This window comes from Nestor notabilis, unplaced genomic scaffold (assembly GCF_000696875.1).
Source record: "Nestor notabilis isolate BGI_N333 unplaced genomic scaffold, ASM69687v1 scaffold8224, whole genome shotgun sequence".
NCBI lineage: Eukaryota > Metazoa > Chordata > Aves > Psittaciformes > Psittacidae > Nestor > Nestor notabilis.
This window is the reverse complement of record NW_009926043.1, coordinates 181170-195322: the sequence shown is the minus strand read 5'-3', so window position 1 is coordinate 195322 and position 14153 is coordinate 181170. Positions and strand designations below refer to the sequence as shown.

The 14153-nt window shown below is 36.5% G+C and overlaps 1 protein-coding gene across 1 annotated transcript in view; it reads left to right on the top strand.

The window, feature by feature from the left end:
- CDKAL1 (CDK5 regulatory subunit associated protein 1-like 1) overlaps positions 1 to 14153 on the top strand; it is a 150457-nt gene that overhangs the window by 52516 nt on the left and 83788 nt on the right. Inside the window, exon 5 of the mRNA XM_010013331.1 lies at positions 11972 to 12034. Within this exon, the coding sequence (XP_010011633.1) occupies positions 11972 to 12034 (63 nt within the window). The remainder of the gene's footprint in view (positions 1 to 11971; positions 12035 to 14153) is intronic.

Sequence of the window (14153 nt, the reverse complement as noted above, 5' to 3'; positions counted from 1 at the left end):
TTTTTCAAAGCAACTATTAGTTGTCTTGGAACTCCCTGTCCTTGAGATTTGGTCCATCACAATTTGTGAAAGCTTTAGGGTTTCATCATCATCTCAGGATCAGCTGGATTTCCATCACATGGAAATAACGTGAGGAAATAGTAATTTTAAAAATAGGGATCTTAGTAAAGTACAATTGGGTTCATCTCTACTGAGAATAGGAGATGGAAGCTGTTTTGAGAGCAGTAATGTGACTGCAGCTTCATGGTTATGCTGCCTTTAGCTGCAATGAGGATTCTAACATTTCTATATGTATTTTCAGTAGTGTAATCAATCCAATTTCAATTATTGGTGTAATTACTGTATTTTTTTTAAAGCATTGTGATGCCTAGAGAAAAGATTTAGCTATTCACTTCCTCTTACAGTCGTTTTCCTTCTTTCTTTCCATATATCATCAAATAATTACCTTGCTCCCAGATAGTAAATTTTATGTCAGTCAGCTACTGAACCTTTCCTTTAATTCCTCTGAAGAGTGTCTCCTTGAATTTTTCTCTCTGTATTAGTTGTATTAAGCACCCTGCCTCCTATACTGAGGTGAATAACCAAATAACAAACTTCGTAACAACTACTGTCTGATCTCAAAAATAATTTGCTTCAGGAATAGAGGTAGATACAGGATATTTTCTTTTACGGTGTACAGTGGGGAGCTACTAAAGTCTTTCAGTACTTGAAGGGAAAGGTGGGCATGCCATGACCATGGTGGACAAAGATGTGAGACCTTGTCTTACATATGAAAGTGTCTACTCAGTCTCCAAAAGCTCAGTTTTCAACAGCCTTTATCCCAGGCAGTGCTTTCCCGTCTGCCATCTGTCCATGTGCAAATGAGGTGTCCATACAAAACTGCTCAATCTAAAACTTCATCCACATCTGGGCATTCTATCTGTTACATATACCCATTGTTAACAGGGGAAAAATAAAATAAAATCCATGATCAGACATTGTATCCTCCTCCATTTACTCAAACCATCACTTAGATCTGTCACTATATTTACCAATTGTAGAAGCAATACATAATGCGCTAACAGATTCTTTTTACTATTAGGATAGCATATGCACTTTCTTGGTGTTGTCTGCCAAACAAGTTGTATTTGACCATTTCTGTGGGAGCAAACCAACCATCTTGTATTTTACGCCTTTATGTTGGCTACTTATTTTTCTGAGGCTGCTTTGCTTATGCTTCCCTCTAAGAGGTCTCCAAGAAGTTTCCTGACACCCTTTCATGACTGAGTGGCTGCAGATCCCCCATATCTATCTTACCTGATGAAAATTCTGCAAGACCCTAGAAATAGGTATTCTCAGGTACCAGCAGATACAGTATGATGTTTAATTCCTCCTCTTGTGGACGGCTATAGGTTTTGTAGTTCTGAATTTCCACACACTAACAGCTCAGTCTTCTTTGGTAGCTCATATGCTCTTACTTATTCAAAATAAAATTATCTGTGTGTCACCAAACCATCCTTGACTGACTGAGAAATAACTGCATTCCTGTCAGGCAATATTAGCTGTTATATTCTTCAGAGTTTTGTAACTCTAAGCAGTAAGACAGCAACTGGAATGGCATTGCTTGTGCAAAGGACACCTTTTGCTCTTCTCACAACTCTAAAGGAAAGGGAGCACAGCTGAACCGTGTAGTTGTGCCATCAAAAAAAAGGCTAGTAAACTCCCCATTGAGCAGACAGTAAGGAGAGATGACAGTTGAGGGCTGCTCTAGCCTTTGAGCATGTGCTGGAGGCATTAGTGGGTAGTGATGTGGCACAATGTCCTAGGGAAGCGAGGGTCGGGGCTAGGGCAAGCAAAGAATTAATCTGCTGTCTGGGATGGATTTTATAGAGTTTCATGTACTCTGTGATGTGTGAGGGAACCAACTGCACTGTTAAGTACACCACTCTCACTTGCAGGTGAGAGTATGCAGCTTTGGATGGTGTTGATTAGTTAATGTGATTTAAATGCCCGGAAGGGAAGGGACCATCTCCCTTGTTTCTAATATTCACCAGCATAGCAGATTCAGTAATACTTCTTACCTTAGCTAATGTTGCATACAATGGGAATATGTAGGGATATTATTCTAAAATTAAGAGAGACCTGGGGAGATTAGGAGGTGGGAGATAAGGAAAGAAAAAGGAAAGAAAAGTGAGTAGGTAAAGGAACAATGCCACTTATTCAACCATACTTCTACTCTGATCTACCAATATTACCTCTGAGCTCCCTTATTAAGTTCTGTGACTAAAGGGCATTACATGACCCAGGAATTAGATGCAGCTGTGATAACTGCTTTTGGTGAATCAGGGATGCTTGGCCCCTGATACCCCACACACGCACATATGGTAGTGCATGGTGTAACGTGCAGAATGTACTTCATGTGTAAGAGAAGCCAAGACTGATTAATGTCTTAAGTTTGATTGCTGAACCTCTGTACTACACTTCTCTTTTTTTTCAACAGTATGGTTTTATTTATTGCTTGCTACTCTGCCACATAAAGACCTGAGTGAAGACTTTTATGGCAAGTTTGGGACCAGAGACTTAAAAATGTGAAGGCTGGAGGGGGAGGCAGACCATGAAGGAAAAAATCAGTATATAATTCTTCATATTTGTCACTGAACTATTGAAGTATTCCGAGTTAGCATTTTCCAGCAAGTTTTGTACTTGCTTTCTGGTTTTATTTACACTGTGTTTCCCTACGGTTTTTTTGTGAGAAGGACTTGTGAGGTACTGCCAAATGCCTTGCAAACCATCAAGATACCTATGATTTCTCTTATCTGCAAGCCAGTTAATCTCTGATGGGATTCATTTTGATCGATATAGCTGTGGGTAGGAAATCAGTGTTGGCTCTTTTCTGGATGCTTACAAATAGTTTTGCATGTTTTCCTCCCTATTTTTCCAGGAACTACATAACCTGACTGACCTATGAAAGCCTGGTTCCTCCTTTTTCTCTATTTTAAAAATGGTCAAAACATTTGACTTTTTTTATGTCGTATCTTTAAATCTACCAGAGTGCTCACCATTCAGTGTGCAGCCAGAACTGTGGGTTTGTGCTATGAATTCAGAGGAAGGTAATTACCCATGAATAGTTTTTTTGTGGTTAGACAAAGCTACTAAATAGATTTTTACAAAAGTTTAAAGACAGTTTTATTTTAGAGCTAGATTCAGCTCAAGTTGAAACCACTTGAAGTTATTTGACCAGCTGCTGAAATGAAAATCTGTTTTTGTTGCTGTGGGAGACAAGTTGAGCTGGTAGGTTTTAAAAGAGGTTGTACCCTTTTGGAAAGCTATGAATGATCTGCCTATGGAGCTGCTGAAAATTCAGCTCATAGGTGATTCTGGGAATGAGTTAAATTGCACAGTCACAGCTGGGCTGTGCAGAATCAGACCCCTGAGAAAGGACAAGAATGTTTTGGCTCTAGCCTAGAGCTATGGGTCTTAAATCTTGCACTCGTCTCCTTCAGACACTGGTAGAATTCAAGTCTTGCAGTTAGACTGTCTTGCTTGAGAAAGCAAGTCAAAATTCAAGGCTAGACTGGAAAAACAATTAAGAAACCAAGTTGGTATTCTACTTTTTTGAATTTTGCTTTGTTTTTTCCAGCAGAAACTGATCAGAATGAAAATACAAACAGCTTTCTCATAAACTTTATACAAATTCAGTTTGAAAATTTGAGTCTCAAGGTAAATGTACAGTGATGCATTTCATCTAGGCCATGTTGTTAAGAAAAAGAATTAACGGGCACTAAAATAAAATATGAAGAATATACACATGCAGGAAGAGGCAGAGTTCCTTCTGAACTTCACTATCAAGCCAGAAATAGGTACAGAATTTGCAAAGAATCTGAAACCATCACCAACATCGTATAATCCTGTGGGTTAGTGCTTTCAGCAATGTAATGTCCGCATGTTGACTGTCCAGTATGAAAAAAATATGTATAGGAAGGTGTAGTCCTGTAAGATTCGTAGTGGCCACAAGCATTCATTACTCAACATCCTTCCCCTGTGAGTCTGTCTGGAAATCCTGATGGAATTCTGAGATTTGAGTTGCAAGGAAGCTGAAATAGCATTAGGAGTTTTGCATACCACATACTTCTACACTGAATATAGGGGAGGGAAGGTACTCTCTACAGATAAGGTGAAACTGGCTTAGATTTTAAGGGAGAAAACTGTTTTTCCCTCCAATATAAATACATGTGATCAGCATCACAGGTATATTTCTCCTTTCACTATATATCTTTTTCTCAGAAAACTCGAAAGTCAAAAAATGGAAATTTAATTTAGTGAAACGAGTTTAGTGGTGTCACAGAGGTTTTCTTCTTTTTTGGTTTTTTTTCTTTGGGTTTTTTTCAGGCTTTTGTGGTTTAACATCCATTGCAACTGCTTATAAAAATGCAGAAGAGTATATCATCCTTCAGTATTTTCTACCTGAACTTAATTAATCAAAATTTTCAAGATTATAACATTGTTCTTCAAAAGAAGTTTATATGAAATGGCATCAGGATAAACTCAATGCATAAATTTATTTTTCTTCTGTTATGTTTAAATCACGGTACAAGCTGCATGAATCGAGTCTATCAGAAGCCTCTGCCATTAATTTCAAGGACTGAATCAGTAAGACAGAAGTCATGAGGGCAATGAAAGCTGAAAATTGTGTCTTTTTCCTTTACCAGAGATTACGAATTACGTACTCTGATCTGGGGCTTCAACTTGGAATGTTACAGGAAGTTGAAAGACTGTTTTGTAAACTCTCTCTTCCCTGATAGGGAATTGAAGTGAGGCAGGGGGAGAAGCAACAATTTCTGCAAACACCTTTTACTCATTAAGCTGTTGTTATTAGTAGAACCAAGCCATTATTGTTAAAAGCAGGTAACTATTTGCACAACACATTCATTTAGTCACTAGCATTTACTCGCATGCTCACGTGTGGTTACCTGTGGAGCAGCAGCTAGGAGACCATCCCCAGGGGTGTGCTTAGATGTCAACCTGTGGCTTAGAGATGGGTACTTGGAATGTCCCTCAGAGGGATCTTTGTTCCTTTAGGTATAGATGTAATCTTGCAGTCTTCATCTGTATATAGGAGTCACCACCCTTTTGGATGTGGTCTGAGTCTCTTTGTTGTTCATCATAATGGCCTTGGGCAGATTGAAGAGACTGTTGATGTCCTGAGTCTCTTAGTTATTACAGATTCAGCATGAGTACTAGTCTTCAGAGCTTATTAGTCCCTGGAAAATTTTCATATGCTATGTTTTCAGCAGGTAATGTTCCTGTCTTTGGCCTGCTGTTTTCTGTTACAACTCCGTCCAAATCCATAGATGCCTGTAGAACACATTCATACAAGCTCATATAGAGGAGACCTCTCTGGCAACTGGATGTCACGTTTATGTATTTTATCCTCTTCCTTGGATCGTAATGCAGTGGAAGAACCGGGGAAGAAGTTTCAACTGTGTCTTTTTATAACTTTTACTTCAATTACAGTTGGGTAACTTCTGTAATACTGGAATTTTTTTCTTTTTTTTAATTCAGAATTTTAATTCACTTTATGAACCAGTCTGCGCAGAGCTGGAAACAGTGCCAGCAGTTTTAGACATAAGGGAGTATTGCCCATAACTTAATCCCTGAAATCGAATGTATGCAGCAGAACAGAAATGTCTATTAGTTTCAAAAAAAACCCTCTTGGCTTTGGCAATTCCAGGCTTCCTCAAATGAGAACATGGTTTAGATTTAGTAGTGTGACTTAACACAGATAGCAAATGAATTTGTATCATGGAGGTGACTAAGCTTGTCTATCATTTCTGAATCATGTGACATTTATGATGGCCCATAAAATGGGCCTTTGGAAGAAAAGAACACTGAAATACCCTGTGGTGGGTTCTTGGTGGCCCTTTCTTGAACTTCATCTGTCTTTGATAATGCAAGTACACTCCTTCAAGGTGGAACAGTGAGGGCAGCTTTTCTGTGTGTAGTGAATTTGTGTCATGTATACATGAACAGTCTCTCCCACACAGCAAGCACTTGAGCACAATGTACTGCTTACTATTCATACCACACTGTATCTTCCAAATCACTTCTGTTCTGCTCTTCTTGTTCTTTCTGGGATGCTGGAAAACCTGGTGCTTTCAAGGCTGCTGTTGTGCAAGAGAGCACACAGATACCTCACCAGACTATAAAATGGAAAAGAGTGCATTGCAGACAGGTCTGTCCTGGTTATATATATGTAAGCACTTATATGTCCTGGCCTCAACATATATATCTAAAAATTACATTTCATTGCTAGCTTGTAGTTTGCAGTTCATTCTGATTTACATTACTGTATAACTGGGTGCAATAACTATATATTCAAAATCAGTCTGTCCCTCATGACCAATCACTTTATTTCTAATTTAGTGTCAATCTGATTTGAGATATGGCTGATACCCCAGGACAAGTTTCTGTCAGATACATTTGTTCTACAAAATCTTCTTGAGCTAAACAGTCTTCCTAATCAGTTACAGTGGCACCCTTAGAATATACCCATGTCACATAGATTGACATTTCAGTATGAATTTCAGACATAAAAATCTACCAGAACTGATACAGAGCATTTTATAAACTATACCAAATTTAAAGACCCTAAAGATGAGCAAATCTTGAAAGTCTTTTCTGAAATTAAGGATTTCTTTATGAATATCTACTGAATAAATTTTGCATAATTTATCCTCTGCTCAGGGGGAGATTTTATTATGAAAAATGACAGGAATAACAAACATTAATCCTAAACTAAATTAAAGAACTGCAATGGACCAGAAGGAATAGAATTCAGTAATATTTGTAATTACATGAGTTTGAACAGTCTGTGTTACATAGCTGGAATTATAGGGGAGGTAAGCAGGAAGAAATTGCAATGCCCATGGTTTAACTGAATATGGATCCTTCAAGAAATTATTTTCAAATCCTGTACTGATTTTTGACAGTGTATTTTTCCATAAGTACGAATCTCTACTTAAAATGTAAAATAGACTAAACTGTGACTGTTTGTGTTGCCATAATCCTGAAAACAGGATGACTTCAATGTTTGCAAATGTTTTCTACATAAATATGATTAGTAAAGGTGTGTAAAGTTTTACATATTTTCCTCTTTTAGACAAAAAATACATTACATGTGCCATAAAACTTCGTTCTGGTTTTTTTTTTTTTTTTAGAAATAATCACTGAGTATACAAAACACTAAAAAGTATGCAAAATATGAATTATGAATGTATAGGTCTATTGTTAATGGGAGTTGGAAAAAAATGTCCATCATCCTGGGACATTGAGGTAAACTGCTGAGTATAACACACTGCATACTAAATTACATTCTCTATGTATGGATAAAAAATGATTAGAAAGTAATTTCTTAAACCAAGCTAGCTAAAGAAATGCACATGTATCAATAGTTAAAGTAGAACAGTGAGTCTATTTTAATAGTAATTCAGGTAGGTTAGGTCAAAGACTAGCTAATCCTCAAATGATTTTGTATGCTTCATTATAGATGTGATAAGAAAGATAGGAATAATACGAGTAGAATTGAGTTAGCTGTAGGAAGTAGAAAACTTGTCAAGCCTGTATTTCACTTCTGCCCTTTCAGACCTTACAGGGCAGAGATGCAAGAGCATAATGAACACCAGTTACGATGTTATCAAGAAATCTGGCTGGGGCACAGCATTTTTTTCAGGATCATTTCTAAGGGGGTGATGCACTGAATAACTCAAGGTCAAAGAGAACAGTTCACTGGTTTCTGATCACTTTTTTAAAAATTGTTTTGCAGAACAAAAAGCAATCTGTAAACTTTGATAGCATGGCAGTTTCAGTGGCTTGGCTCGTATCTGTATTGTGGTTATAGGTACACAGACTTAAAGCTTCACGAATTGAATCTCCCAGCAAGGGTTTTAAATGTACCTTGCTTGGAGTAGCTGCTGCATCTCTCTCTGCTGCTCTGCCAAGTAGCTCTTTGGAAATTATAGTTAGGCTAGTTGCTGTCTCTAGAGAAGAGTGCTCTCAATTCCTAAGTAGGACTTACGTTTTATAAAAGTTTGGAGTTTGGAACTACCCAAAGCCTTTGTAGTTTTGAGAACATAGGTGTAGCGCAGGGGAAAATCAGTCAGAGCTTCATTAAGCTCAGAAAATGCATGTAACTTAAGTTAAAGAACACAAGATATGTTAGATATGCTGTTTCAGAAAACAAAGCTCCGATCTCATGGTGTTTGCTCTTTTCAAGCATCTGTTACGCTGGAGCCTCTGTGCTTTTGGTAATACTGGGAAGAAAATGCAAACATTTGCAAAGCTGCTTCATTCTTCTCCCGAAGTCTGTCAGAGTTGTAGTTAAACTCTACCTTGGCTCACAAAATTTAATGTGGTTTTAATTCTAAATTATGTAATCCATTAGGTACCACACAAGCAGGTAATGTGGTTTTCCAGACTTGTTTGGAGGAAGAACAATGTTGCTATTGGTTGCTAGCATGCTCAAGTGTGTGAGATGCTTTTCAAGTTCTAAATTAAATAAGGTTCCTGTGGCAAAAGAAAATTGTTTTGTAATTCCAACCAGCAGTATATAAAAGAGAAATGGAGAAGATGGTAGGTGAGAGAAGAGAATGGAAATAAACACATTCATTGGTTGCCTTGACACATGCTACTAATTCACTGTGATCATGAAGAAAAGAATATTTGAATGGAAACAGATATGGGTCACTGTTACCAAAAGTAGCTCCATATACTGGAGGAATTCTACATGATAGAAACAGAAAAACCAAAGCAGGAGAACTTTTCTGATGATGTAGTGAGGCTGACACTTTCAGTGAAACTGGTAGAATCTTCAGATCTGTCAGAATATTACTAAGAACCTCAAAGGTGATAACAGACTTAATAAAACTGAAAGTCAAGTCTAAAGTAAAACAATGTTACCTTCATATTGGGGAATAATTTTGTCTCTTTTATTCCTGTATGAAAAACAGTGAATATTCCATTTAAGCTGCTTCTAAGTAATCTGTGATAAAATATCTCAGTGATACTGTAATTGTCCTTCACAACAAACATCGTAGACCTATGATACCATATGTGAGAGGAAAGCAAACAAGTTTTAGGCTACATTAATATTATCTGAAAGACAGGTGGTTATCACTTGAGTATGAAAGATGTTCACCAGAGAAGTGCAATACACATATGTGAGCCCACCATGTTTAGTATTTGGTATAGTTATTTCATTTCTAAACTTAACTTTTGTCTCATCTCCCCAAACTTGTTTAAGTGCTTCAAACTAAGGACTATGGTTTTAAAATTGAAATCAGTGCATGATTGAGTCATCAAAACCTCTGCCCCTGTAAAACGTGTGCATGCGCACACACCTGTCTGTTAGGGAACCTTCTGTCCAGAGGCTTGCTTGCTGTAAATTTGAGAGGATCTTGCTCGGCTCCCACAGACTCCAGCATGTGAACAGTTGTACACAGCAGTGATGCAGGCAGCACCCTTTACCCAGGGAATGTCCTTCCTTCTGTATTAATAAGGTACTGCTTTGCACTTCCCCTGATGGCCTGCTACTAGTGCTGTAAAAAAATCTCTGCTTCATACACCACTACTTGCTTCGATGCACAAGTAGAAAATTGTGTGCAGTTCTCAGACTAAGGCTGTACTGGTCTTGTTAGTCGTATGATATTTATCTCAAGTGATACATGACTGTTCTTTTTGGCAAACCAATACTGGAAAAGTTTGTGCAGGAGTAGTGTTTCTCTGGCTTGCATGTCAAATGTTCTTGCTCCAAAACTATATACAGCCAAAGTGAATAGGAGTATTGCAAGTAACCCACTGCCAAGAGTAACTTGTTTTAAGGAAATATCCTGTGGTCACCGAATATAGACTGTATCATTATATGGCAAGCCTGAGAGAAGTATGGAAATAAGCCGTGAATCTGATGCTGGTATGAGACTCCTAAAAGGAAGAAATACTGTGTGCTAATTTGTATGGTGACTTTGAAAAGACTTTTGAAGATAATGAATTTAAATATATCCTATACAGATCTGTGAGGATATTTGAAAGCAATACTGCTGCTGTACATGGAACAGTATGATGGGACAGTACATTTGCCTAAGTTCAGAAGGGGGGGTGAGTGTTTTTTACCATGATTTTGATGGCATTATTGGTACAGAATGAAGGAATGGGGAATTAGTGAAAGAGCAGGAAGACAAACTAAAAGCCAAACTAAAATGCTTTTGTCTGCTTCTTGCATGATTCTACATTAAGTTAGGTTTTTAAGAAACCTTTATAATCATTTTGATATCGCTTTTCAATTTATCATTACATTTCTCCAAATCCTTGTTGTAGTATTTTAAGCATTCTCACTGTATATAACTGTACTACCAGGAAAGAATTCATTGTAGGATGGTGATGGAATTTGAGTTGTGTTACCTGATGCTTTCATTTGAGTGGATCTTTTCCCATTAGAAATAAAAGAGGTATTAATGGGGATTAGAGGGTGAAGGTTTCTCTACTAAGGGAGATCTTCTCTTTGGCAAAGGCATGTTTGATCTCTGAGGAAGTCTATACTAACAGAAATGTCTTTTTAATATCGCTTTTAGTTTTAAAGCCTCTTAGTAAACTCAGAGAAACAATTCCTGTTAGGTATTACTTATGGTAATTGAATAGAATTATCTATGGCAGAAGTAACCTCATACTGAAAACTAAGTATACTGTTCTTGTTTGAAGAAGGACAGTGAGTAAAAAAATAATTTTCTTGACTCTTTAGTGGTCATACCTTAAACATAGGTAGGGACCTCACTGAAGTAGTAATATTAATCTCATACCTTTAATGACTCAGAAATATCTAGCTGTCACAAATTTGTATAGTAATTAAAATTCTTTTTTGGCTGTGTTGCTGCATAACAACATTTTGCTGAAATTAAAACTTTGTAAAGAAAGGAAATACACAGTTGTTTTTGCAGAATGAAAGATTACTGAATTGTCCTCTGGATTCCAGAAGTTAAATACTGCAGTCATGCTACTGTCTATTTAGTTTCCAGCATGCTGGAAACATGAACAGAGACTACCAGTTTATTTGGAAAACTTCTTTCTGAGAAATAATGGCTAAAATAAGACAATAGTACAGACTACAAGCAAGGAATTCTTGTAGTTGCCTCCCTGTTACACATTTTCAAACACACAATGCTTTGCCTTCCCGAGCAGTAAGTCAGTGAAGATTTTGGACATAATAAAGCTTTGAATTTATTTGTGACTCATCCCTGCATTGATGAATGTTGGTTTTCTCCTCTCCCTGTCCCCCTTCATAGGATGCAGCTGAATGTATTTAACATCTGCTGAAATCACTGAAAGCACTTTCATTAATTTCAGTAGAAGCTGGATTAAGCACGTTTTGTCTTTGAACTTTGCTCTTAAAAGAAGGATTTTTTTTTTCCTTTGCCTTGGCATTAAATGGCATACCATGTATTTCTTTTCCACAATCGAGGCACTCAGAGTATTAGCATCAAAAGACATCGAAAAATAATGAATTATTTTTCTTTACACTTACTTCCTTTAAACCTAATATGCTATTAAGCAAGTTTGCATGTACATGCTAGAATAGTAGACAAGTCTTTGCAAGATTGGAGCCTAATTGTCAAGTTTTGTTATCTGTATTCTAAAACATTATTTATAATTCACTGTGCAGAAATTAAAACAAATCTTAATTGTTTACACATTCCACTGATGTTCCATAGATTAGTGTTTATTACTTATTAAGGATATGTTCTTAACATTGTTAATATATATGTTAATTATTTCCTGTGATATTTAATAGCCCTAATCTGCATACACTGCTCTTCGTACCTACAGTTCCATTAACAAAGTGGGGAGAGAATGTGTTTGTACCTGCATACAGCTTTTTAAATCAGTAGTCTCTTTCTTTTTCCTTTAACTTTTCTAATATGGTTTATTTATTAATATTACTTTTCAGAAAAAACAGAGAACAAAGGATCTGTCCCAGCTGTTTCATTCATACAATCCATATGATCATAAGGTAAGAAAAAATATACTACCTACATTTTTTTGTTAAGACAAATTCCAAACATTCATGTTAACTATGTATCGTGTTTAATTCAAAACTGAGAGGAAATTATAAAATTGAAAGTGGTAGGGTATTCATGTTACTTAAGTTATGCTATCATATAAATATTTGTTTCTTCAAGTTAAGCTTTAGAAGTTGCACTCTCTGATTTGTGTAACCAGTGACTCACATGAACCTCATAGAAGTATAATTTACAGACTCACACTAAATCCTGCAAAGTGACCATATGTGGTATCAGATTCATCTATTTTCCTATTTACAAGCTGTGTTACCCTGGAGTATGTTGCTTATCATCTTGTGTCAAATGGACCTGAGATACGTGATACTGGTGAATTATCTATTGATTCTGGAAGCATCACTGGAAGAGTCTGCTTTGGTAACAACCTGATGGTTGTCTGTGGGGAAGAGGAAGAAATGCACATCATCATTATAACTTGATCCTTAATTGTAAAGTCTGGGAACTCTGGTAAAAAAAAACCCTTGTTTATTATCTCCCATACTGTAGGGCAAGAAAGAAGGTCACTTCCTTAAAGACATTGCAGTATGAATTTAAAACTGTTAGAAGAAGGTTTTTGGAGAACCACGAGACAGAGATCACAGCATTTCTGTGCTATAGCTGTATCATGGGTATCATGGGTGTTTTGTAGACATTATGCAAAATTAAGCAGTAGATTGAAGAAGAGTTAAGTAGGTTTGTAAATATTTTAGGGGAGTTCCTCCTATCTTGGATGCATTTTTGGGCATGAGTTTTTAAGCAAGTGCACTAAATCCCTTAACAATTTGTTAGCAGTATGTTTTACTGTCTTTGCTGCTTCGGTTTTGCAAGTATCCATTTCAGAAAGGAAAGATTTGAAATATTTTCTTGTTGAGACATTTCAAAGGAAAGTTTTGAACTTTATGCCTTCTTGGTTATATAACAAATAGCTTTACAGTGGAAAAAATTAGCTAAGTTTTATATGGGGGAAGAAGTTGGTAGAAGTGTGTATGTATGTGTGCCTGTTTCTGCTTATGATCATATGCATGTATGCATGTGACTACACATATGTCTATGAGAAAGAAATACATTGTGTAAATATTAATGGATTACATTTATCAGGTAGGTTGTTTTCAGGAGAGTTCCATAGCTACCAGCAACTTGAAAATGTGCAGTTTGAAAAAAACATTGTCAAACAGAAGGTATATTATATAATTTTAATAATGATCTAGCATTTCGAGTTAAATCCATCACTTCAAAGTGTTTTTTTTATAGATGGACTTCCACTATTTCAAGGATTGGTAAAGCAGACATTAAGGGCCTGTGAAAACTGAGAAACATGAAGAATAAAGGAAATCAGTGTGACAGGATTTTGAATGGGATCATTGCTTTTTTGAGCTGAAGCATTTTAAAGTAAATGTAATAGTAAGTCAATTAAGATCTAATAAAGAGAAGCAACTGATGAACCAGAAGCTTTGATATTCCTCTCTGTGTCTAAATTCTCCTGTGCCAAACACTTTTTATTCATAGTACAAGGAAATTCCATTATTCTTTTATTAGCACTTTTAATGGAGATGGCCATTTGTAACTCCTGCTGCCTTCCTGCTCATATCCTTTGTGGCATTGTATCAAAGTATCCTCAAATGATTTTGGCTTCAGTTGTTAAGATTTGTGCACTCTTTACAAATTAGTCATCAGGCAATGTGGGATTGAATATAAATGCTCAGATACATTCCCTTTTGATCTTTGTTTTAGGACCTTTAATAAATTATTAAAAGTAGCACTATTGTTTGATGATTTTTGAAGCTCCACTCTTGTTGCTTCCAACCACATATATATCTGCATGTATATCTGAGAGGAAAAGGGACAAATGAAAGTTCATTAAAAAGATGATTTTTCCTTATTTTCCATTTGACAGCAAAAGTTTTCCTTCTGCTGGCTACTTCCTATTTGTAGTGGCTGCAACAAATTCACTGCAGATTTCTTGCCCTGTGCACCTCAGCTGCCAATTTCAGAATTGTATGTTTTACTCTAGTTCTGTTTTGTTTGATTCAAATGGAGAATAGTTGGTTTTCAGGGAAGTTTTTTGCTCTTTTG